The 25,790-nt window shown below is 45.7% G+C and overlaps 1 protein-coding gene across 12 annotated transcripts in view; it reads right to left on the bottom strand.

Annotated features, from left to right (window-relative positions):
* LOC144933630 (ral GTPase-activating protein subunit alpha-1-like) overlaps positions 1-25,790 on the bottom strand; it is a 134,273-nt gene that overhangs the window by 25,797 nt on the left and 82,686 nt on the right. For all 12 annotated transcript variants that reach the window (XM_078858641.1, XM_078858636.1, XM_078858642.1 and 9 more), the window contains 7 exons: positions 23,589-23,763; positions 17,814-18,723; positions 14,793-14,864; positions 13,704-13,827; positions 12,092-12,247; positions 10,282-10,440; positions 7,914-8,041 (listed from right to left, as the gene is read on the bottom strand). In XM_078858641.1, the coding sequence (XP_078714767.1) occupies positions 7,914-8,041; positions 10,282-10,440; positions 12,092-12,247; positions 13,704-13,827; positions 14,793-14,864; positions 17,814-18,723; positions 23,589-23,763 (1,724 nt within the window). The remainder of the gene's footprint in view (positions 1-7,913; positions 8,042-10,281; positions 10,441-12,091; positions 12,248-13,703; positions 13,828-14,792; positions 14,865-17,813; positions 18,724-23,588; positions 23,764-25,790) is intronic.

The raw sequence follows: 25,790 nt of genomic DNA on the forward strand, positions 1-25,790 counted from the left end.
CGGGGCCTGGAAAAAGGTGCCGTCAGCTGGTATGAAATTTTAATGACTTTCTCCAGCCATGTAACAGCAGTGGATGGCAGTCAAAGCAAGCAACAAAGCCAGCGGCAGCACAATAACCATCAGCAGCACAAAATCTGTTTACAGCTTTAAACATTAATTACTGGCTGCTGCTCTGTATATGCCATTAATGCCATTTGACAAACGAAGGGCGATGGATTGTGGCTGGGAATGGAACGCCGCTGGAGGGGTTTTTTTCTTCTATCCCCCTCTCTTTTTGGAATTGTGGGCATTATCCTCAGAAACTAATTGGCTTGGAAAGCATGAAGATGCACATGACCGTCGCTTTCAGCACACTCACAACAAGAAACATCTCCGATGAGACATTCTTATCTTCTTATTATGTCGTGTCGGCAGAGCCCTTTCGTGTTGATTTGTACCCGAGCTAAAAATTTTAACAAGAGACCTCACTGATATTATTCGCACCAACCTACAAATCGTGTATTGGCACAAAATAAACCTATGAGATATTTTTGGTGGACACATTTGCAGACAATTTTTACTTTAATTTAATACATGTGGATTTAATCAGTTCATATTGCAATGCATAATTGATGTAAACACACCAATTCTGAATACCTAGTTTTTGCTCAAGGGAATTTTTCTGGCATTTATTTTAGCAGGTTGAAATAATATATAATTATATTTGAAAAATTAAAGCTTTGGGCTACCAGCTCTGCCTGCATTACACTTAGCAAGGTTGTTGATGTTTGTACAAAGTGGAGCACAAAGATTCAGCTTTATACTTTGCTGAATGCAAAACGCAGAGCTGAAGTCAAAAACTATTTCAGTACTCTGCATTCCAAGTACACAAAAATGCCTTATCAGACATTTCTGAAAATTTTTCTTTCATATACATGTTTGCAAAATAGCAACTAAAAGCACAAATGACCACTTTAATATTCAACTATATGCAGCCTTTGTTAAGAAACATATCAGGGGTGGCATAGAAATGGAACCACTGCACAATAATGCTAATTATTAAAACACATTGACTAAATATAAATGTTTCCCCCAGTACAAAACAGAGATGACAATCCATAGGTGCAGATTCAGCACCTAGGACAGTGTTCTGCGATGGGATAGAATGGTAGTCGGTGCCACTGCATTGTACCCACTGACGTGGCAAGTAACAATGCACAAATCAAAGTGAATGTTTGAACTCGTGATAAATGCACCAAGTTGTGTGCGCACGTGAGATAATCAATTATTTACAATGCATGTAAAGTGTATGCAAATTATATAGTAGTGTTGCATTTAGGTTAAAGGGGGGTTTTAAAAGATTACGAGATAGAGATAAACAATAATAAACAATATAAATGAGACGGTAACAAAGGGGATAAAATAGAACTGATTCGTGAATCTAAGTTTGACCCCAATTGTGAAAATTCAGTGCAACACAGCAGTGATTCTTTGTATCGTGCCAAAAAAAGACTGTTGGGGCAAGTGCCTTAAACAAAGACTAGCCGATGACTGAATATGACCAGTGAAACTACAATTTCATTCACTTACAAATGTGGAAGTGAATAATTGTCCTCGTTATATATATATATATTTTTATAGAAATTTAAATATATACTTTGCAAAAACCAAACCTGCGTGGCAATGCACTCCAAAAATAGTGTATATTATGCCGATGAATTTTTATGGATGTATTTCCAATTAAAACAGACATTCCAGCTTCAAATGTCAGGGATAAGTGACTAATGTGTAGCAGAGTTTATATAAAAAAACTAAGGTAAATTAAAAGTTTGGCTTTGATTACCGTGTTGCAAGATGCAGAATTTCCCTCATTAAATAATAACCAAACGCATAACGGTTTTCAGGACGCAAAAAAAACTCTTTCCAGCTTTTAGAAGTTATTTAAATGATATTGTTTTGACATTTCAAAACAGCGTGAAAGTGCGTATGCACTTATTTTAGACACTAGTTCTATTATCTTTGTTGCGTCCTTATTATTCTGCTCAGTCCCTTCACGCGTTTGTCTTTCGAGGTTGTCAAACGTAACGAGCGATGAAACTGTGAATCAATTCATGCAAATTCTGCAAATGATATTTTCCTTACTCAATCTGACAAACGCAAAATGTTACTTTTCGGCTCAGACCAAATCTCTCTTCATTCCCTATACATACATATATATAAAAAAAAATCCTTGCCACAAACGAGTGGAACATTATCAGCATGAACGTGTGTGTGAATTAAATCCATTGATCGGCCCATCCAGTGTAGAGCAGCATGCCGGATAGAAGTGCACAGAATGCATGGGAGGGCGTTGATGGGGAACGTTGAGGTTCAGCCACCTGGAGCTTCGAGAAGGACACAAAAAAAGCGGCTCTGCTCGGTGCTTTTGTACATTTATGGAAGCGGCATTTTGTCAATTACAGTGCCGTGCCAAATCGACTCTTCAGAAACACGTGTTCTCCCTCCAAGCATCGTAAATCTTCCCTCGAAAAACATCCTGAAGGAGAAGATTAGTTCATAATAGAGGGTTTTGGGTTGGATCGCGTAAATATAAATGCGTCGTTAAACCTGCCACCACCCGATACAGCCAATTAGTAAGGTTTGTCACGTAAAACAAAACATGCCAGTTCGTTACAAGTTCAGCACACCGGTTTGTTGGAGAGTAAACCCACAACATTTACAATTCGAGTACGACATTTTGCCACAAGATTAGTTCTGGATACAACCACATTAGCCAACGTGATTTGAAACTTTGATCCTTACCTGTGTATCGATACGTTCAATTTTAATGTGCAATTTTATTGAGGGACTACTGTGTGTGTTGTCTTGGCGTGGTCTAGGACTGTTCTGAATGTTGTTTTTTGTTGCCTTTGTCCAAGCTTGCCTTTTGTGTCAAAAAATCGGCAGGTATTTATGTACTCATGCAATTTGTATCGTTTATTTATTTATTTTAAGCAACTTCCTTCCTTTTTCGCCAGTCTGTTTGTTGTAACATGCTGATCCGCCCCCTTTTGGACAACTGTCAAAAATATCTTCATAGCTCATCAGATTCTTGCACTCTGAATAAGAAAGATTATCATAAGAGTCTAGAAATAGGAGGGCTGGACGTGCTTTAGCAAAGCATGGGTCACAACAAACGAGTGATAAAATAATAAAAAAACTGCAACGCTAAAACAATGTTTTTGTACAGGCACGGCCTGGGTTCTTAATCCACTGCTGGATGAGGGCCTCACCACGCTTAGTGGGCCCGCAAGGCGATTTTTGACCACACGTCACCAGTCTGGTCAGCGCAGGCTGGTGAAAGGTTGCGGGGGTTTGATGTGATGTCGAAAGAATATAACTGCTGGGAAATACGGCGCAAGTTGTACGGTGCATTAGGGTGCAGGTACAAAGGGTTGGGAGAGATATTGCCTTGCATTGCAAAACAATCCAGATTCAAGTTTTCGCTCAATGAACGTCCTCGCTTAAGCAAGTAATGTCTGAGGCAGTCGCCGTCTGCTCTTCCAAGTGCTACGGGAGTGCTTTCAGAGAGGAAAAAAACACATTTACGAGTAGGTAAATGGGAGCGCGTTGACGGGGAGCGAGCGGCTGATGCCGCCTCTTACCAGTAGGCAAACTGTCGCCAGAGCACATTTCATGACGAGTTTGGGGGGGGAAAAAAAAGAAATTGACAGCGTCAACAAGTGGATAGGAAATAAAAGACCACCTGACCCAGAAATTAAGGTCAGTCTCTTGCAAATGCTTTCCCTCTGATGTGGAAAGGTGTAAAATGACATCACTGCAGGAGACCTCTCCAATCCTGTACACATACCACACACGTTGGTTCTGCCATTTCATATAGACGTAACATTTTTGATCCGTACGTGGGGTGCATTTAATAATCATGATAATCATGACATTTAGTTGTCCACAGAGGCCTCGCCGTGTCTCAAAATAACAATGCGCGTCATTGTAAAGAATACAAGTCACAAAATAAGCACACAATATCATAAGCAGACTGAGATTCAAGATCGTTTCGTGAGAGCCCAGCTTTGGGACACTTATAAGGTTTTGCAAGATGAGTTAACAGGAATAAATCAGGATAGGTGATGATGCTCAAAAGTCTGCACACATAGGTTCACACACACTTATTGTGGTTGTCTCTCCTAACAAGCTCACAACCCACGGGGGGAAGGGGGTGGGTTTGAGTCTTGCAATCTATACACGACTGCGAGACTCAAACCTGCACCTCCACAGTGCCGGATTACACGAGGGCGGCACCATAACAACAACGCCCGGCACTGTACTTTCCGCGTCGGTTTTCGTAGTAGCGCCCGCGTACGGCTCCGCACGCTCTCGTTAATAGGGTCGCTGCCGTGCGTTGTTCGGCACGCGTGCCGAACAACGCACGGCAGCGACCCCAGAACGTGAGTCGGCGGATAGCACACAGAGTTTGGACAAATGTTCTTGGGGTTTTATGGGTGTAGGTGACCCCACCCCTCCCCGCCGCATCACTCGTAATGGACTTGCAAATGAATACATTTAAAATAGAAATACGTTTAACAATAACCTCACAAAAATATCACTCATAAATGTTGTCTATTGTTGTGATGTTTAGCAATGCTGCAAGCATGACAAACAAAAGCTGTAAAGAATTTAATATTGTTACAGAACGAAACCTTCATAAAACAAAAGTAGATGAATAAACACCAATTGCTTCAGTATTTGAACAAGGACATGCAATCGTGACATATCCTTTAGGTATAAGTATATATATACACACATTTAAAATCAATGTATCCTGCTTTCTACTCACAAAAAGCATTTAGCTTTGGGCATCGGATTTCAAAAGCAGCTTTTGAGATGAACATCATACAGCGGATAGCCAAAAGTCTTTTATGTCAGTGAAGAATGCTAATTAATTCATATTTTAAATGGTGTAATTTATCCCACATTTCAATGGTGTTATTTGTGTTAGTGTTATTAAAGCGCGCTCGGCGGGCCCATTTGTAAGAAAGCCTCAAGGTAACTCGTACATTACAAGGCTCTGCGCACAGCTGATAACCTCCGTCACATTGTTGCTCTCAGCCTGCTCATACCCGAGCATTCTCTTATCTCCATGCGCACCGCCGCCCGGCACAACAAAAGCCGTACGAATCCCTGCCACGGAACAAGAGCCAACAAGACAATGCTCCAGATAGTGCCCCCCCCCCACCCTCTTTCCCTCGTACCCTCCAAATCCACCCATCCACAGCACCACCACCGCTCCGCGTAACACGCCCCGCCGCTACCACTGCTGCCTCCACCCCGCCAACCCCCCCCCCCCCCGCCGCCCACACCACCCCCGGCCCCAGGCCCGGCCGGTGATGCGTTGAGGCTTGAAAGAACATCTGTGTGAGTAGCAGCGAGCTGAAAGCACCCGTTAATTCCGAGCAAAACCAGCGCTGCGCTAATTGAAATTTTCACGCTCGACTGGAGAAAAAGGAGCCGCAGAAAGCCGCTGTGAGAAGAAAAAAAGAAGCTGCCGCTGGCCGGGACGGGAGCGAGCCCCATCTCAGAAATCACGGGAAAACGAGTGCCAGAAAGTGCCCAAAAAAATAGAGAGCGCTTTAATCGATGTAATTTTAGCCCCTAATTTGCGCTCCTACCCTCATAGAAAGTCCTCCACAATGACTCACTCGCAGAGCTTCTCCGAGCTGAGCGGCATTCTCACAACACGAGATTTGCCTTTAAAAGAATAAAAACGAAATAGCCTCACCCCCCCCCCCCCCGCAGAATGTAATTGAAAAAAAAAAGTGTTTTTTTGAGTAATTTTCCAAGAAGTGGCATGATACCGCTTTGCAATGAACGTCTTCGATGTTTGATAAAATGAAGTGCCGACTTAATTATTTATTTGATTTTGCAGATTATGCTGCAACATGCTGTTCGAAAGCATGATCGATTCACGAAATATAAGCATATAAAATGATGTGTTTTTTGTCCACATAAAACAGTCTAGGTAAATATTTTTAAATACTAGTTGTAGCATTCTAGTTAATCCTACCGGTGCTCTCTAATATTAATTTCTTAATATTGAATATATGTGATACAAAAAAAAAACAAATGTATATACAATACCCATATTTTTACCATTAGCCATATATATAAATCTATACAATTACATATACAACATGAAGTCATTAGCATGCAAACACCTGCTCGAGATAAATGTTCAAAACCGTTGTACACAAGTGAAACAAAAACGGAATGAATGAGACGTCCCTTAACCTCGCTCGCTAAAATCTCAAGTGCCGCCACGCGGGCCATCTTGCGCTTGCATTCAAAACAGGGGCTTGATATTCGAAGGCTTAAACAACCAACAAAAAGTAACGCCTTTAATTGCCACCGGAAAGGGAATTTGTTGTGCAAGAGCATTACGCCCTTTGACAAGATACGGCATGGCAATCATCCCCCTGTGAGTAAGCATGAGAAAGGTCACACTACCTTAAACGAACTGCCTTGCAATTAAACTCTTAATTACAAGTGCACTTCTACGTTCGAGCTCACAATTCTCCCGGTCTCACTGCGGCCAACCCCCCGCGAGGGTTAATTATGACGAATCCTGCTCGTTACACTCTTGCCCATAGGTCAGCAGCACTCTATAAAAGACAACCCCATCCCCCCCACCCCGCCACCATCCCCACACAGGCTAAGGCTCTGGAAGGACCGTGGCACTGGCTGCTTGAGGCAATGAATGAAGTGAGGGTGGATCAGCACCTGGCTTTGGATCAAATGTTTGTGAAATATCGGATTAAACTGAAGCCGTCGTAAATTAACACTGCCTCTGTGGCACACAGCAACGTTGAGACTGGCCTCTGTGTAAATCCACTTGCAAAGTTGTTTTGAGGACAATTGTTCTGAACGAAATATAAACTACAACCAATGTGGTATATTAATTCATGGGTTTTTTTTACAACGAGACTGCTGTAGAATGAATGAGTGAATTAATGAGTGAATGAGTGAGTGAATGAATGAGTGAATGAATGAGTGAATGAGTGAGTGAATGAGTGAATGAATGAGTGAGTGAATGAGCGAATGAATGAGTGAATGAATGAGTGAATGAATGACACCACAATTTGCCACCTGGTGAAAACCCAACGAGAGTGTTCATGCCTTAAAGGAGGGATAAATAACATTATCTAGCAAAGAAAACCGATATCCGTTGAAGCTACATGGTTGTAGAGCACGTTTTAAATAATATAATACGTATTAACACAAATAGTAGCTTGTAACAGAAACCTTATAAAGTTGCATTCTGAAAATCAGTCTGCGAGTGCTGGTAATTACTTGTCAAAGTTCTCCCTAGCACTGGAAGCAACGTGTATGTATGATCCATTTTACCACAAATCTTTATGAGAATGAATGGGGGTTATATGTGTAATGCTAAGTGGGGAGGGTTTTTCTTTTAGACAATTAGACTAAAAGCTTGAAGCCGCTTTCAGTAAAACTGGCCTGTAAGCCTTTTCAGCGCAAACCTAATTCGAAGACAATCAATATCTACCTGCAATCAGACACACATGATGCAGTGCCCGACCAAGGTGACATTCAGGAACCTGCTGTCTTTGTGCAAGGTTTTGCGCAAAACTCTGTAACGCAAATACACACGAGTAATTGAGACAATACCGAAGCAGGGACCTTGCAAAGTCCTCCGCAATATTTACTCCGTTCTTGTGCAAATGGAAACCCTCCCTGCCTCCATCCCCCCACCCACCCCAACAGACAATAAAAAAGAGAATAAACAGCATGAGCAGTCCAACGTCAAACGAAAAATTATTATATTCATGTGGTACAGGTGCCTTACCTTTCCGCTCCTCTGCCCCCCTTGGCTGTGGCACTTGCAAAGACCCCTCTCAGGATAAAAAAAAGACAAAGGATACAAGCTCCGGTAGAGAGGGAGGCGTCGCTTGAGTGCTCGGCTGGCATTGATGGCCGTCGCTCTGACCAGGCCCGGTAGCAGCTTCTTGCCCACGATCGCGCCGTCAAACAGGGGCCCGAAAAATGGCACCTGCGTGTCGACAAACCGACATCTTTCGATTTAAAGCTTTCGTGACTGCAGGGATTCATCTTCTTGGTTCTTTCGGTAAAGTCACGTAGAAGGGAAATAATAAAATAATAAAAATAAAACGTGATAAAATACAATTCTCACGACGTTTCGGCCACAACGCAAGCAGCCGTCCTCAGGTGAAGAACAGGTCTGTCGGGAGGACCTGAGGACGGCTGCTTGCGTTGTGGCCGAAACGTCGTGATAATTATTTTATTATGTTTTACTTATATTATTTTATTATTTCCCTTCTACATGACTTTATCGAAAGAACCAGGAAGATGAAACCGACATCTGTATGCATGAACGTTGAACTTATTTCGCACCGTATGTAGCCACCCGTATAGCCACCCGTGCATAATAGGAGGTGCGGGGGAAGTACAACAAACTAAACACAAAAAGCAGTTCTAAAGAAATTAGTTTTCAATCTAAATTTAAAAGTGCACAGCACGCAAACCATAAACTGTCATCCGACACAAAGCACGCAACAGGAATGAGACACGGAGAGCCCTCTCCGATGCGTTGTCCAGGTTGTACTGCATGTTGTTCTACGCGATGTCCGACATTCCGCCCCACGTGCCGGGAGCTTCGGGCTCCTTAAAGAACAGCAGCTTCAGTTTCTGAAGAAGCTCCCAGCACGGTGGAGCAGAAACGTCGTGCCAAACCGCACGCGGATACAACCCAAAAACGCATCAGAGCTGCGCAATTATAACCGCGAAGACACGGATAAGGCAATTGATAAAAAAAAGTATATAGATACCTTTAGGAACTACGTCTGTTTTGCTCACTAATTTTGCTAAATAATAATAATGTTTTGCCCAATAACTTGTCTTGCTCAAGGGAACTTTCACTCAAAGTCAAAAAAAGGGGTCCAACGAAACAAGTGACAAGAAGCACCTGGAATTAATGATGTGTGGGCCAATTGGCATTAAACGATCCTAAGCCAAGAAAACAAACTACCAACATACGGTCCCTTGTTTGCTTAATGATTAACGCGGCGGAGCAGCTGCACAAAGGACTGGGTATTTAATTTCTTGTTTAATTAACACAGGTACTGCACCACCGGATACTGAGCAGTATGAATGTTCGACCGATCCATATTGCCAGCGCCAGCTATAAATGGTGCCAAGGGAGAAACGACTCTTGTTAAATTATTTGAATGAAGCTGCAGTGATTATCTGCAGGCAAATTAAGCGGTACAATGCACGAGTAATCATCTTTGCAGCCTGGTTTGTGGGCGTTCAGAGAGAAGGGTCGGTGAGACGTGGCGATACTACGATATTTTGGATGATATAACGTAAAGATAATCATATAGTCCATATTTATATCACGGTTATCGTCACTCACTTGATTTCGGCAAAATATTTAACAAACTGTTGTATAGAAATATAAAAGTGTTTTTTTTTCTCACTTTTATTGGAGGTACGGCAAAGTAATAAATTGAAAAAATACAAAATCTGAATTACTAGCTTCTGGCATGCTGATATAGCGATAATGATCACCTCGTGAATTGCAATACCATACCATATAGTGGTATATCACATCGCGGTCCCCCTCGTCAGAATCGAGACGTTTATTTCCCAAGAATAAGCCCATTGAGCTTAGAACCCCTTTTTCAAAAGGTCACTCTGTCGGCAGACAACAACGCAGCATGTCAACGCACATATGTTGAACTACTTTCGCACCGTACACAGCCAACTGTGTCGGGTGGTGGCGGGTTTAACGACACTTTGAAACATTTATGCGATCTGACCCAAAAAAACAACCTGTATCATGGATGACATTGGTCGTGAAAGCCTTCGTGTTAAACCGACGTGCTCGTGAGTGTTAGCGAGCGGAGAGCATTGCTTTGTGCCGGTGCGCGCGGAGAAGCCAAGTGCCGTGGCGTGATCGCCTGCGACAGGTCAGAGACCTTTGCTTCTCCGCCTTTTGGCTGAAATCAAGTCCAGTGGGTGCCACGGTGGCGAGATGTTCACTACCTCGCCTGGTATACAGCAGGCCGAGTGTTCGATCCCGACGTCGACGACGCCTCTTGTATATTAGGAGTTTGCATGCCAGGAAGATGTGCACTACTTGAGCGTATTGGTACGAGGCAGAGGAAAGTGGAAACAAGTGACAAAATATGCAGTGGACACCTACGGGGCTATCTTCCCATAGATCGTGATGATGATGATGATGATGACGATGCAGTCAGTTTAAAATACCTCCGTCTTCTTCATGATGCATATTCTGAACGTGTGGCCACGGAGTGGGTAGATCACGATGAGGACGTCTCTGAATTCGGTGGGGATGATGTCTCGCCGATACTCCCGCGTGTGCTCGCACCACACCACGTGCACCTCGTCGTTGCCCAAGTGGCGGAGCTGCGAGGCGACGGTGGAGATGGCCCCGGGGCGGTGGGGACGGGGACGGGGGACGGGGGGGGTGAACGAGCGACACACGGGAGAGTCGCGTGAGACGGTCCGTTGCTGTGATGACCACCAGCAAGGACGGCGACAAACGCGGCGGCGACGGCAAGGGATGCGGGCAACATTTAACGCACGTCGATAAAACATCACGTTGATGAATATACATGTTTGTTTGCTTCCTATACAATGTATGGAGCAGGTGGTGGTATAGTGGCTAGCAAGCAGTGCTCGGAACCCGAGGACCTTAGTTCGATTGCCGGCCACGGCAAACATCAGTGGCGAGTGATTACCACAACGGTTCTTGGCCTCGCCCCCACTTCACCAACCCATATTGACCAGCGTGGTGAAGTATGGTCAATAAACCCCTGCGAGTGACACGGCGTGGGTGCGGGGTGTGAATGGTTCTGTACCTCGGTTGATTTGAGCGACAACAACGCAAAAGGAGGAAAAATGCACAACTCTCTTCCGTGTGACCTTTGTGAAAGGCATAACACAGCGGTGCATCTCATTATGTTGGTGTCGGCATTTAAACGTGTCAAATGTCACATTAAACAACTGCAAACCAGTAGGTTGAACTTCAAAAATGATTTCAATAACAGGTCAAAATAAAGCTCGCGTGTGATTCTGTCAGCAACCAAAGTCGACATACAATCGACTATTCACACACCGCTATTATCAATTAACATGATTTATTACCGATTTACCAGTCGATGTTAGTTATTTTCCACAAAAACAAATTACCAGGCAATTACAGTAACAGCCCCCTTCTTGGAGAGCGATATTGAAAGGCGTGATGATAAATAATGTGCATTAGGGGAAATGTTTGTCGTGTTCACACATAGATTATCGATTCAAGCTGCTGGCAGTGCGTTTTTTTGTTAATTTAACAGTAGATACATAACATGCATTTGATAGTATTATAAAACGTATTTTGTTTTAATTATTTATCCGGGAAAGCCACGCCGAATCATAGCTCTCTCTTTTAAGAGGGTCCTCGCCAAGATGGGTTTTAATTACAAGATGTTTTCAGCCAATTGATAGAGTAATTTTTATTCCTGTTGCTATATGCCCCCAGCAGCGTTCCCTTTCTGCTGCATTGTGCACGGACGCCTACTTTATTGAGGGCGATATTGGCACACAAAGTAAACATTTATTGATTGAGTCATTGGCGACTGAGCTGAGGCCATCAACTCTGCTTGCTTCAGAATCTGCCTTTATCACGGTGGGCGGCCACCTGGATTCGCAACCAGCCCTCTGACCTCTGCATGTTGAACTTCTGTCGCACCGTGCGTAGCCAACCTTGCTAACCGGAGGTGCGGGAAATAGGACAACAAACTAAACACAAAAAGCAATTCTAAAGAAGTGAGTTTTCAATCTGGATTTAAAAGCGCACAGCTCCAGTGGTTTTCTAATATTGGAAGGAAGAGCGTTCCAGACAGCCGCAGAAGTGCGCATCTGAAAGCGCCGTGCTTTGCAGTGACCACCTTTGTTCGATGGCCAGCCAGGATGACCGGAATTCGCGTGATGGTTTATGCTCCTTGACGAAATTAGCAAGATATTGTGGTTCATTTGTGCCAAGTCGCCCAGCCCATCGCTGGTCCATTACCTTCTTCGTGAGCGCGTCGTCCGTGTCGGAGGGCATGCGCGTCGACACGTGATAGATGACCTCCACGGTGGAGGTGGCGTAGTATGGAGCAGTGAGCCCATTGCTGCCATTCCTCTGTAGCCCCCCGAGAAAGCCGCAGTGTCTCGTCAGATCCACCTGGCGACAGACGAGAAGGCAATTCGAAGCTCTTAATCCAATTCAAGGTGCCTTAATGAACACTATGCGGCATGCCAAGATGTGGTATTCCAGCAAAACTTCAGTAACCTTAGTTCCTGAGAATAAATTTTATTTGCATTGCGCCTCATTCTCAAACATGAAAACTGAGATATAATGGCAAAGGTGCAGCCCTGCAATCGCTTGATCACGCCACCCTAGAGAGTATTTGCCCACACTTTACCCCAGCGACACTGCTCCTCGACTGAATCCTGCCGACCAGAGTCCCTACTCGACCAATGGTCTGCACTACCGCCCCCCTGCTGCCCCCCCCCCGCCCCGCTGCCCCCCCCAAGGAGATAAAGAAACGCAGGTCGATGAAACCCAGGTGGCAGAGACCTTGTGGTGGCTGCTGTCAAAAAAGCACTCAGCCAGTGGTGTCGGCTGACACATAGATGCTCGCCTTGTCGTCATGGGGATGCTGAGGATGACTGGGAGAAGGGGGGTCTCATGATGAGCTAAGTGGAAAAGGGGCTCGTTGCATAAAAAAACTTAAGTTTCAGTCTCTGAGAGAGAGCTCACTTATTTCAGCTACCAGGGGGGAAAAAAACACTCAATGGTTGTTGAACACGAAATATACAGTAGTGTCCACCGCAACCACCACACAAAAACTACCTACACAAATTACAAATTAAAAAAACAACCCTCCCCCCTGCATCCCACTTCTTCCCTGACTCTCGAATTCTAAGAATTTAAATGGGTCCTCAAAACTCGGGGAGCATCCACATACGCAGTAGGCAATGCTCTTTCACGCGTCGTAACCCGCATCCCAACCCCAAGGGTCCAAGCTGTAACAAGCCCAATGCAGCGTAGCATCTTACAAAAAGCATAGATTTGTACAATGATACTTCACATGGTACATGTTGCTGCCCACTTGAAAATGTATCATGTCCTTCACAATTGGCCATCTCTCTTCATCAATAACAATTCCTTGGTAGGATTGATTTGTCATTTTGCCTTCCTGTTTCCATCATTCAGCGTGCCATATTGGTGCATTATCTACTTGTTACGCGTTGCTTTGATCTCGTTGCTTATTGGCTACATCGTGAATAAACCGTCAAGGAATACTAGATAAAAAAACGTCTGGTTGTACTGTAAATTACTGCCAATTAGAGCAAACCTTATTTCATCGCTCTTTCGGTGCTTAAGAGTCCGAGCAATAGAGGCAAAGGCAAAGAGCGTCACGGCTTACGCTGCGTACAACTTTCGTAAACAACAACAAAAAACGCGAGCGCGACGTTGCTGCCGCAAAGTTCTCGTTCAAACAGCACGAGCGGGCGCCTCCGATGCGGCCGACGTTCATTTGCCGCTCGCAACCGAGGCACTCTGCTGGGAACGGACATTGCAAAGGGTCACCGTAGGTCACAGCAATGGCCGGCGGAGCCCCCACCGTTCTCACCTCCCAGCCCAGTCCGGCGAGGAAGTCTTCATAGGACTGGCTCCCGCCGGCGTTCGACAGGATGGAGTGTTTGTCTTCCTGTCCCTCCGCGACGAACAACACGGCGATTTTGTGCGTCTCTCGGCTGGCGGGAGCAAGGGGGGGGGGACACACAGACCGGTGTACGCTCGATTAGCCTTGCGGGACTGCGTTCGTTCGTTGCTTACCATTTTGTTTTGTTAACGACAAAAAAAATATACAATTGCACTGTAAGAGATCGACGTTCGTTCGGATTTCACCGCGTAGGGTTGTGCGAAATTGCATTCAGAATCGGAATCTTTATTTATCCTGGAGAAATCCGATGAGCTATGAAGCTCTTTTTCACAGGTGTTGAGCGAAATGTTGCGGGGCATCTTGCCGAACGATACGCGGTGCGACCAGAAAACATCGCAGAGAGATCTACAGCCGAAACCGTTTTCTGATAAACTGAGAATGAGTTCAATGATCTGCGACGCGTTCAATAATGGTAAATTACTTCACAACGATGTGTGCATAAATACGAAGTCCGGACTACATTGGAAATGATCCGAGATTGTTTATGGTTATTTCCATGACGAGTGTTATGCAATAGACGTTACGCTTTCCGCAATACCAATTAGTTTGTTGTATTATTAAACAGTTTGGTATTAAATTTCGATTTAAAGCTTTCGTGACTGCAGGGATTCATATTCTTGATTCTTTCGGTAAAGTCAAGTAGAAGGGAAATAATAAAATAAAATAAATAAAACAATAAAATTCTCACGACGTATCGATTGCAACACAAGCAATCAACATCAGGTGTGAAAACCACAGCAAGAAAATTTGAAAAAAGTGGCATTTTTCTTAACGTTAGCACCACGGACAGCAACTGGCGGGTGTTCAGACGGCATAGACGAGTCCATCTATGCTCGACACGTTCCGAGCATAGATGGAATCGTCCGTCTGAACAACCTCCAGTTGCTGTCCGTGGTGCTAACATTAAGAAAAAACCGCCACTTTTTCAAGTTTGTATTAGTTACGCAATTCATTAATGTATAGTTAAATGCATATTTCACTTCATGTAGAACGTACCAGTATTGAGAATCCAAGTTTTTCAATTCCCTTAAAAGCTTTTCATTCTTTTTCAACAGGTCAAAGCTTCCTCTGCAAATGCACACACGCACATGACCACACATGCGCGCGCACACACACAGTCACGCACAAATGAAAACCGGCATCACAATTCGCATTGCGATGCGTCGATTTATTAATTACAATCGGCTCTTAGGCTCACTATACAAGCATTTAATCTCACGTGCACGAACACTCCCCCCATTGTCTACAATTGTATTCACGCGCGGACGTAATGCTCGAGCTACATTTTGACGAATGGAGGGGAGAAAACTGTAGAAGAGACGGAAAAAAATGTGGCACAATACAAACGAGAAGTTTAACACGTAGGCTGTCGCGACCAATATCATCCACAAATCTGGCTGTCGCCTGATGAAGCTAGTTGTAATTACTGTCGAAACGTCGTACTCAGATTGTAAATGTTGTGGCTTGGCTCTCCAACACACCGGTGTGCTGTACTAGTGACGAATTGGCCACGTTCTGTTTACATGACAACCCTTACTAGTTGGCTGTGTCGGGTGGTGGCGGGTTTTAATGACACATTTATATATTTACGTGATATAACCCAAAAAAAACCCCTCCATTATGGACAAACGAGAAGGTAAAAAAAAAGGAGAAAAAATAATAATCGATGTTTTGTATTCGAATCACGATGGCAAATCGTGACAATTTAACTTATAATTTTCATTATGGGCATGAATTGCCACAGCCCTAACATTCTCCTATTACAAACCTGAATGCGTCATATGGACGTGGGCACCTTAAATATTGACATGTGTATACATTTTCTACGGTAGTATTTATCGGTGTATTTCTTTACAAGTGGCAGGTGTACCTAATTGCAGCGCTACGACACGCCGCGCGATTACACGTAGGCAAAAAACGCATCCCACTCCTTTGGATGTCATGGAAGAGTGAATCCCACCAAAATGCAATGCGGTGAAAGGAAAACGTGCAATGGAAACGTTTAAACACGGGCTACCTGTTGCAAATGCTATCTTTAAAAAGCATACAATGACATACTGTACCACAAAATGGTGCGCTTTGTCACTGCCTACACTCAAACATAATGGTGTCTTCGAGATCCTTAGACGCTATGCTCATATCTTCTGCAGGAATGCTCGTCGCATTAATATATTGTTCCTGAGAATTTAATACACTCAAAAAAACACTCCGATCTAAACTGTGTAGAATTTATATAAATCTGCTCTTTTTGGAGATGCAAAAGAGAAACCAAATTTATACAATATTCACTTTCAGATTCGCTGCACCACCCCTGTGGATGAATGCGATGACGATGATCAAAACCACACCGTCAATGATCCACGAGGTCATCGATAAATCGATGAATATTGAGCACAATTTTCTGCCACATGCTTGGGAGCCGATTTATCGCAAGTGCGCAGAGGCGGGCTGTTAGGGACTCTTGTGCGGGCCTCCGATCCCACTGAAAAGACCAGGTGTAAATAATAAATACAAGATGACCCTCCACCAATCCCCCCTCGCAAAATAGATAACTACCCAGTGCTGCTTCATCTGTGAAGGTCCACTCATACACCGTGGGTTCATGGGGTTACAGACGTCCAGAATCCACAAGTGAATGTCACATCCCCCCCTCGCCCCCCCCCAACCCACCCCTGCCCCCTCCCTGATCACTACATGAGAGGCATGCAAGGCCTCATCGATTCAAATCAATTCCGATACAGGCATGGAGAAGGGCACGAGATCATGAATTATTTACCATTCAAGCAACACATACGCGACTGTTATATTTACGCTAATGGAACAAATGAAAACTGGACGAACAAAATGTGACCAAAAAAAGAGAAACGAATACAAACAGGAGGGTAAAATAACAACAAATAAACAGATTCTGGAATCAAATCAAGATCACAAATCATGCCAACAAGATCATGACGACAGATCGCAACAATTCCTGGAACTATTTTCAGAAGAATTGTGAGCACGCTTACCACATCGACCCATGGGTTTTTCTTTGGGAGGGTTAGGCCACGTGGTAGTTTTAAGGCCAAAAAATTCACATCATTAACCCTCCACAACCCGACAAGGTTGTCACGTTTTAACAAATATATTATACTGGTAGGAACCACCTGGTTCCACCAGCCCACAGGGGATTATTGTGTCCGTCCGTTGTGCATCCAAAAATGGGAGGGGTCGGGCTGGGTGGAGAGGGGAGGGTGGGGAGGGTAGGGCTGGGTGGGTGGTGGGAGGGGGTGGGGCTGGGTGGGGAGGGGCTGGTCACCCCGTGGTACCCTTATAAAACTCAACGTTTAACCTACTCACGCCGGCTTGTGCCCGCCCTCACAGTCGGGCATATTTGCGGAATACACCACGCCGCCGTTGACCCTGGCCATTGACCGAGCAACCAAACGTTCCTACCAGCTCCCTCCGCAGGAATGTGTTTTAGAAGTGGCCAACGTATCGATTAAATTCCTGCCAATGAACCTCCTCCTCGCAGGGGGCTTCGAACTTTTCACGAGTGAATTTGACGTGGTGATGTTTGAATTGAGTCGTGACAAAGTCTTGCTTACAGACCTTTGTGGTTCGGTGGCGGGCGGCCGCCCTGGTTAATGCCGCGCACTGGAGCCGATTTACTGAATTTTAACCGAAACACACGTGCCGTCCGCTTCACGGCGGGCGCTAAAGATCGCGAGACGTCATCCGAAAAAGAGTAGGCCACGTGTGCCGGCGTCAAAGGCCCTACTTTGATGATGACTCACAAATTACCTGATTGGATGAAGCCACAGAGCAACATCGCCCCCTACTGTGGAACTACTGCGGACTGTAATTGTCTGCGAAACGCATGCCTTTTGTCCGCGAGAGCTTTGCGCTAGTCGACTGACGTGAAAACCAGACTGAACGAACGGTTTGATTCGATTTCAATATTCCCCGTTGCATTTCCAAGAGACGAGGCTGACGGGGGGGGAGGGGTGGGGGGGAGTGGGGGAGCAGGCTGTGTACCTCTTATCCCACGAGAGGAGGCCAAGGTCGTTGAGCAGCAGGCGGCAATAGTAGAAAGTGGAGGACGGCTCCGTGGGCTCGGGCTCCGTCTGTGGAGCGGCTGCATTTGCAGAGCAAGAGGAGACCGTCAGCTGGCCCTCCCCAGCCAGGTGTGCCCTCTCTGCCTGGCTCTGCCTCCGCAGGCACTCCATAAACAGCGTCTCGTCCCCAGGCTCGGCGAGGGGTGCGGGCGGGTCGACGGAGGGCACGTGAAGCGGCAGCCCGGGTCCGGGCAAACACTCGGGGCTGCTCTGTCCCACGTAGCGAAGCAAACTGTCCAGGGCATCTTCTCCACCTTCCAGGGCGTCGTACGTCGGCAAGCGGTTTCCGCCGCTCGCAGGCGCACGCTCGCTTTGCCCACCGTTCGCTTCGGAACCTCCAGGCGCTGGATCCCGAATGGTCCAGTCGCCGCCCGCAGGAGGCGCGCCTCCAAACGCACCTTCGGCAAGGCCGCCGTCGGGCTGGGCGACGCCGTACAGGAGCGTGCTGTCCCACGTGTACTTCCCGGAGACGTCGCGCGCGATGAAGCGCACGTCGCAGGCCGGGGTTTGCAGCCCCGCCAGCTCCGAGCTCCTGCCCGGAGAGAGCGGCAACTGGACGAATGACAGGAGGGAGTCGCTGCCGCCGCTGTCGGCGTGCGACAGGACGAAGAGCTGCAGGTTGGGGCTTGAGAAGAGCTCGGGGCCGATGCAGTCGTCGCCGCCGGCGCCGGCGGCGCCGCTCACGCAGGGGTTGTCATGGCCCTCGGTCAGCAGGCTGGCCAGCAGTGCGGGACCGCCGCCCATGGGGTAGTGGCCCAGGTGAGTCAGCAGGTGCACCATGACGGTCCAAGCCGCCAGGGGCACGGGGTCATGCTCGCTGCCCTCGGAGCCTGAGAATAAATGACAGACGCCGCTTTAATGCGAATGTGTCTCAACAATTGCACGATACGTAATTACTCGTGTACGGTGTTGCTTTGTGCGTTGAAAGGGGTCCCATGGTTTATATGGAGTGCTCTACCCAATAAAATCCCGTAATCCGGCAGCATTTGTTAAATAAGTCTGACTGCTGATGAGACCCAGGTGGTCGAAACAAATGCTGCTTGGTAATATTGGTCAGGAAAGCCAATTGGTTGATGGTTTAAAAAAAACATATTTGTAAATAAAGAATGAGTTGTCATTGATGATTAACACTGGGATCCAGCCCTTGAAATACTAGGCACTGGTCCAGTGGTTCCGTCTGATTCCATGATATTAAAAAAAACATTCTAAAAGTCTTCTACAAGGCGGTGCAAGAGCCTGCAACATGTGATGACAGCTCTCTTTGACCCAGGGCTGCATCTTAGGGTAAAATGTGTTGGTGAAAAGGTTTTTTTAATAGAAAGAAAACACACGCACACATATATATTTTATCACGTGCAGCATGATACTTTGACAGCATTGGAGGGAGGGGGGGACAACTCACAAGTTCAAGTACGTGACAGTTTATAAAAAAAAACAGTTACACCTTTGCAAAAGCTAAATTCATCTATATTTTTTCCGACATTGAAAATTCAAACCTTTCCAAATCAAAGTGAACATAGTCTGTAAAGTAAGTAATCATCAGTCTACATTCGCAATTAAGAATAAAAATGTAAAATAAAAGTGAGTAAACACTTAATAAAATACCCCAGCAGCATGGCTGACGAGCAAAAGCGTTTATACCAGGATTGACCTATTTTAATAATTGATCACATTGCAATTATCGATTCAACATCACGCACGCGGGATTATTTTTTCGGCAATGCGAACGAAGCGCGATTCCCCGTGATTTTTTTTTTAAATCGGCCGCGCGGCTTCACATTCGCAAACATGCAAAGCAGTGACCACGAACAACAAAGGGGGCGAAAAACGGTGAGTCATGTTGATTTTAATCCTGGGATCACCAGACACAGGGATAACAACACCATGGGAAAGAAGCCAACTGTGCGCCCAAAGAACCCCACCCCCGCCCCCCCAAAACAAAAACCTCCAGGTGAGTCATAAGCTCGGAGATAATGCATAGGTATTAAGGGGGAGGTAATTTTACATACAGCTGTGGACGTCTAGAGACTCGCCGTGCATTTTACACCGCGCCGCGCGCGCGCCTTCCCTCGGCGTCCCTTTCAGCGCACACCTACACCACGCACAAAGGCAGGCCTGCAGCCGCCAGCACTTGTCATTGCTGCGAATGAGGTTAAGTCCTTTTAATGACCGGAGACGAGTTTTCAAACTCTCGGTAACCTTCCATGCGCGGCATTGTCTCCCACTTTGCGTCCCTTTACCATTAGCCTCGCCGTAAAAGGGTTTTTAAAACCGAGCCTGCATCCAGTGAATGTTGCTTAATTGCATTTCAGCCCAATGCCACTTTCCCCCCCCCCCCGCCTTCTTCCATCCATTTCTTCACAATTAGAAGCTCGATCACGAGCAGACAAAGGCCAATGGCGAAAGTGGGGTTTACGTTGGCAATCACAACTGCAAGGCTTGGTCTCCTTTTAACATTAAAAGGTTCCTTGTTTATGGGTCTGGGATTTGATGTTGACCCAGAAATAGGATTAGAGGCAGGCGGCAGGTGATGTTTGTGTGGGGAAGCTTTGTGCGAGGGATAAACAAATAAATAAATCCAAATCCCACACGCTTTTTTTTACTTAGGCCTTTTGCACCTCCACCCTCCCCTGCAGTGATATTATTCTCATCCATATCTATTTTACTATTTTTTTGTCCATGTATATATTTAAAAAATTGATGTACAATATATTTTTTTAATTATTTTTCTGCACGTATATATTTTACAAATGTTTTGTACACATATATTTTGAAAAAAATTGCACACATTTTTTGTTGTACTCGTATATAAATATTTGTAAATGCCATCAAACTACGTGTCAGATTGTCGATTGACGTAACTCGCTGACCCAGCCCATGCTGAGCTCTGTAGCTCATCGGATTCCTCCAGGATAAATACAGATTCTGATTCGGATGTTTAGATGCCCAGCCAAAGGATTGCATCTCCACTTCAGGAACCGATTGTTATGTAAATGTGCTTCATGTGATAGCATAAAATTATTATTGTTTCGTAAAGGAAGGCGCTATTTTTACACTGACGCTCTACAGTCATTTGACAGCAGGGGGCGATGTTGCTGCGTGTAATCCCAATTGATTAATTTGCAAGTTATTTTCCACATTTAGACCTTGACGCCGGCGGCACACAAAGGTCGACTTCTTCAAATGTTACGGGATCTTTAACGTCCACTGTGAAGCAGACGACGAACGTTGTAGGCGGTAATACGCTAGCAGTATTGACCGGGGAGGCCTGCCTGGGTCGAACCACATACCTCTGCAACAACCGCTGGGACACTTCACTGACCCGTGTCACCGGTAAATTCTTCACATGATCATAACATTACATATGAACCGGAGGTGTTTTTGTTGTTGTTGTTAAAGCAACATTGTTTCCACAATACAGTAAAACCCTTGTTAATTCGACACATTCGGGGCTCTGGCTTTTCCGAATTATCCAATATTCATAATTATGTACAATGGCATTCCCCAGTGGCTCCCGCCCCAATAATTTTTTTCTCCAAATTTATTTTCCAAACTCTTCACACACCATACACATTGACACACACCCTGCATCAATTCTATCCAAAACTTTGGATGTGTCTTGCAGACTAATGGATTTATACTTCAGTCCCTTTCAACCACTTCTTGATGTGGGTTATAGATGACATGTCTGAGTGGGTTGGCTTGCACAAAGTGCATAAACGAGGTAAAGTCCAAAGCAACGTGTCTGAACTCGCGCTCACCACGCGGCCCGCCTCGAGACCGAGTCTTTGTTTTGGTTGTGGCGCGTGGCGTCGCTCCACGTGCATGCCGAAAATGGACCATACGGTACGGCAATTCGGCTTATGGCGAATGACTAATACTGTATAAGTACCAAAAGCACAGCCGTGCTGAATTATCCCCAATTATGAATGATCAAATACCGAAATAACGAGGTGTTACTGAAGATGAACAAACTGAGATCAAAATCCTGAAAATGAAATTGGGGACTATTAGGTGGATGTACAACCATGACATAAGATATTAGCTAAATCTTCCTACAAATTAATTAATGCATTGCCGTACACGTTGCAACATGTCATTTAATTCTAAACAAAACACTGATATTTACAGAACACAATACAACATGTAAGCAGACCGCCGAGTGTGAAATGCTAACAAAGAAGATATCGCTTACTTACAATGTAGTTCCATGAAATAAATCTGAGTTGCAAGGTTATAATGACGACGGTAATAAATATATCACCACAAAAACATTTGAGGTTTTTGTTGCTTCATAAGAACAATCACTTTCAGTTAATTATAACAAAAATAATGATTTACAATTGGTATTCGCACAAAATTCTCGCAGTCCAGGGCTATTACAATGGCGCCATGTGCCATGTACGGGACGAACATAGTCTTCCGGTATGGAGCGACGATGCAACCTGTCATCCCAATTAACTCATTTTGTTTCAAATGTAAATCTGGAGCCTGATCCGGGCACGCAAAGGTATGTTCATGTCGAACGACCTCACAGGATCGTTAACGTCCACCGTAAAGCAGACGGCATAATGAATACCCCCGGAGCATTTACCAGGATGGCCTGCCGGACTCGAACCACGGACGTCTACAACAAATGATGAATGCACGCTACCACTGGGCCATATCACCGATATTGTGACTATGGAGAGAGTGGCACTATCCTTAATCTACTCACAAACTGAAGAGTGTTACACGTTTGCAATCCTTGCTGCCTTGTGAAACAACATGGCTCAAGTCAAGGTGCCTTAAATTGGCTCAATCAACTCCACACACATTTGTACAGAATCCTTCAACCTTAAGAAATATACGCTAATGAGCACAATATTACACAGAGTACTTCCTAAATCCACCGCTAGATGTAGGCGATGTTTAGTCATGAGAGTTATTTAACCAGAACTTGGTACACGAGTCGTTGTGGGTTGGCACGTTTAACGGAGGGATTATGAGCAACATACATTTTTTTGCTATAGTTTAATGCATTCTTGGACGCTATGTGTTCAAAAATGATTGAGTAACGTGTTATAACCAAAGAGAAATAGATAATGATATCAGCATAGGAAGACTTCCAGGAAGAAATTGGCATTAACACGTGTTACATTTGGTGCCCTTGGTCAATCCACTGCTGGATGGGGACCTTCCCAAGCTTTGCGGGAGATAATTTGACCATACACCAAGCGCGGGTTGGTGAAGGTGGGGAGCATAGAAGTACGGCACAACAATGGTTGTTGCTTTACCGCCCGTCTGCCGTTCACCATGTAGCCCAGCAGCAGTCTGTGACAACCTGCCGCGCATGATGCTCGCCCATCCACCGCATCGCGCGCTTTCAAATGAGCTTCTGCGGCCATCTGGAAAGCTCTTCCTTCCGATATTAAGAAGCCACTGGGAGCTATGCATTTTTAAATCTAGATTGAAAACTCATTTCCTTAAAACGGCTTTTTGGGTTTAGTTGTTGTCCTTTCCCCCACACCTCCGATTAGCACGGTTGGCTACGTACGGTGCTACAGAGGTTCAATGCACATACATCAAAGCCAATCCAGGCTGAAGCCTGCTCAGCTTCCCTCCGAAGTCTAACGACATCCTACCCCTGTCGGCGATTCAGCCAACGGAGGCAGAACGCCGTCGCGCTTCTACCACGATCACCCGGCATCATTACCTGGGGCGCAGGCAACGGACGCAGACTGCTCGGCCAGACCCTCGGAGCGATCCTTGCGGTCTTCCGGCGAGGCCTGAGCGTCATGCCCTGCCGAGGCTGGCGCCTCTGCCGGTCCCAGGGGAGCGTAGCCGGGCTGAGCGAACGCCGCCGATCCGTGAACGCAGCCGTGCAGCACCTGTGGGAGAAAGCGGCACGTCAGCACGCGCGGACACAATCAAAGGATCCTTCGTGTAGCCTCAACAGACTTTTGGGGGCAAGTGCTATTGGTGAACACCTACGAAGGCCGGCAGGGCACACGAGAGGGCGGGTGGCCAGCACCACGTGCCGCTATGCACGCGCATCGCCCGTTTATCAATGCACTGCTGGATGAGGGCCTCCACTGCCTCAGTGGACATCCTATTTAAGGAGTTATGTTGTATTAAATCATTTTTTCAATTTGCGTATCGTTAACGATAACCGATGCCCTTATTTTATTTGCACAGAATGTCACATTAAACCATCATCTGCCATCGTCTATCGACTGCCGGATGAAGACTGCCGCGAGCCATCGCCATCTCTCACGGTCCTGCGATGCAAACACCCATCCATCCATCTCAGATCGCTCCATCTCTATCGGTGCCCATCGGCTCCGGTGTGTTTGCGCCGTCACAAGTTCCGTAGTTTGAACACCGAGGTAGTGTCGTAACAGTTCGATTCCCAGCCCACAGCTACCATCAGTGGAAATTAATAGCTGAACCAGTCCTGGCTGCCCCTCCCCAACTTCCACCTTCTTCAATCCACATGAACCAGCACGGTGAGGTAGGGTTGAACAAACCAACCCAACCCCCACCCCCCCCCAACGACTGGTACATTGGAGGAAAGCCTTTATCCCGCAAGGAGAACTGACAAAAGGTTTTAAATTATGCTCAATTATTTATCGTGCAAAAAATGCCAAATTGCGTATTCTTTATTTTTAATGATTTCTTTTACCAGGTTAGGCCCACTGAGCTATACAGCTCTTTTTCCGAAGTGACCTAGCCACAAATGATAGCTCTACGAAGTGCCTTATGTTGACATAAATAGCAGACAAATACTCGAAGCGCATGTTTCTAAATGTGGAGGGAAAAACCAGAGGACCCGGAAAAAAATCCACACCACCACGGGAAGACAGATTATGAAAACTCCAAATATACAGCAGGCGTCAAGGGTCGGGATCGAATGCACGACCTCCTGCACACGAGGCGAGGTAGTTAACATCTCACCAGCCTACTTTTGTCTGGGCTGCTGAACGCAGAGCACGCAATGAGAGTTGAAATATTTCATTTCATTCCCCGGACCAAAGCGCAGGAGACGAGCGGAATCATGGAACAGAGCCGATCTCAATGGCTTTTCTTCTTGGTGGCGCACACTGAAGGGAGTATCTCAGTTATGCTGAATGTTAATTATAATCATTGGCATGGCGGCATCACTAAGCAGCAGTGGTAAAACAAATAAAAAAACTTTCTCTATAGAAACAAGAGCAGACAGACAAGGACATTAGAGATGGCATACCTCTCAGGTTTAAAGATGCACCTACCTTATTAGTGGGCGAAGACTGACAGTTGAACGAATTAATCAATTAGCTCCGACTGTTTTTTTTTTTCGCCTATTGTGAATAACGGGGGAACAGAAAAACGAATCTCCATATCTGATTTTTTATTTTTTACAAGCTCTATCAGTGGAAGCTTTTTTGTTTATACTCAACATTGCAGCATTTATCACTTGGTCCTTGTTTATGTAAAATATTACTTAAATGCCAGTTTGCAGAGCAAACACAGCTATAGCAACTGGTAAAAAAAACCAGCACAAGCATCTCCATGGCAACAGACGCTTCACATTTTACTCAAGTGCACCTGCAAAGCCCATTTGTGAGTTTCCCCCGAGTGGAATTGACTGCAACTATTTAGAAGGACACTGCTCTGGCGAAAAAAACCAGCCAGTTGCAAAGAGCTCCCCGAGCAGTTGCAACGAGCTCCTCGAGCAGTTGCCCGGTTCGGAAACCGCGCCTTGTCTCGGCACGATGCCGCCCGACGTTCTGGAAGAAGCTACTGTCACGACGCGGAGGAGAAACGTCGCGCACTCAGAGCCGCCGTGCGACGCGACCGCCAACACCCACGCAGAGAGCGGCGCGACGACTCCCGTCGTCACGCGCGGGACAGAGGTCGCAATCAGGTACCCGATACC

The sequence above is a fragment of the Lampetra fluviatilis genome, chromosome 7 (genome assembly GCF_964198595.1).
Source record: "Lampetra fluviatilis chromosome 7, kcLamFluv1.1, whole genome shotgun sequence".
Taxonomy (NCBI): Eukaryota; Metazoa; Chordata; class Hyperoartia; order Petromyzontiformes; family Petromyzontidae; genus Lampetra; species Lampetra fluviatilis.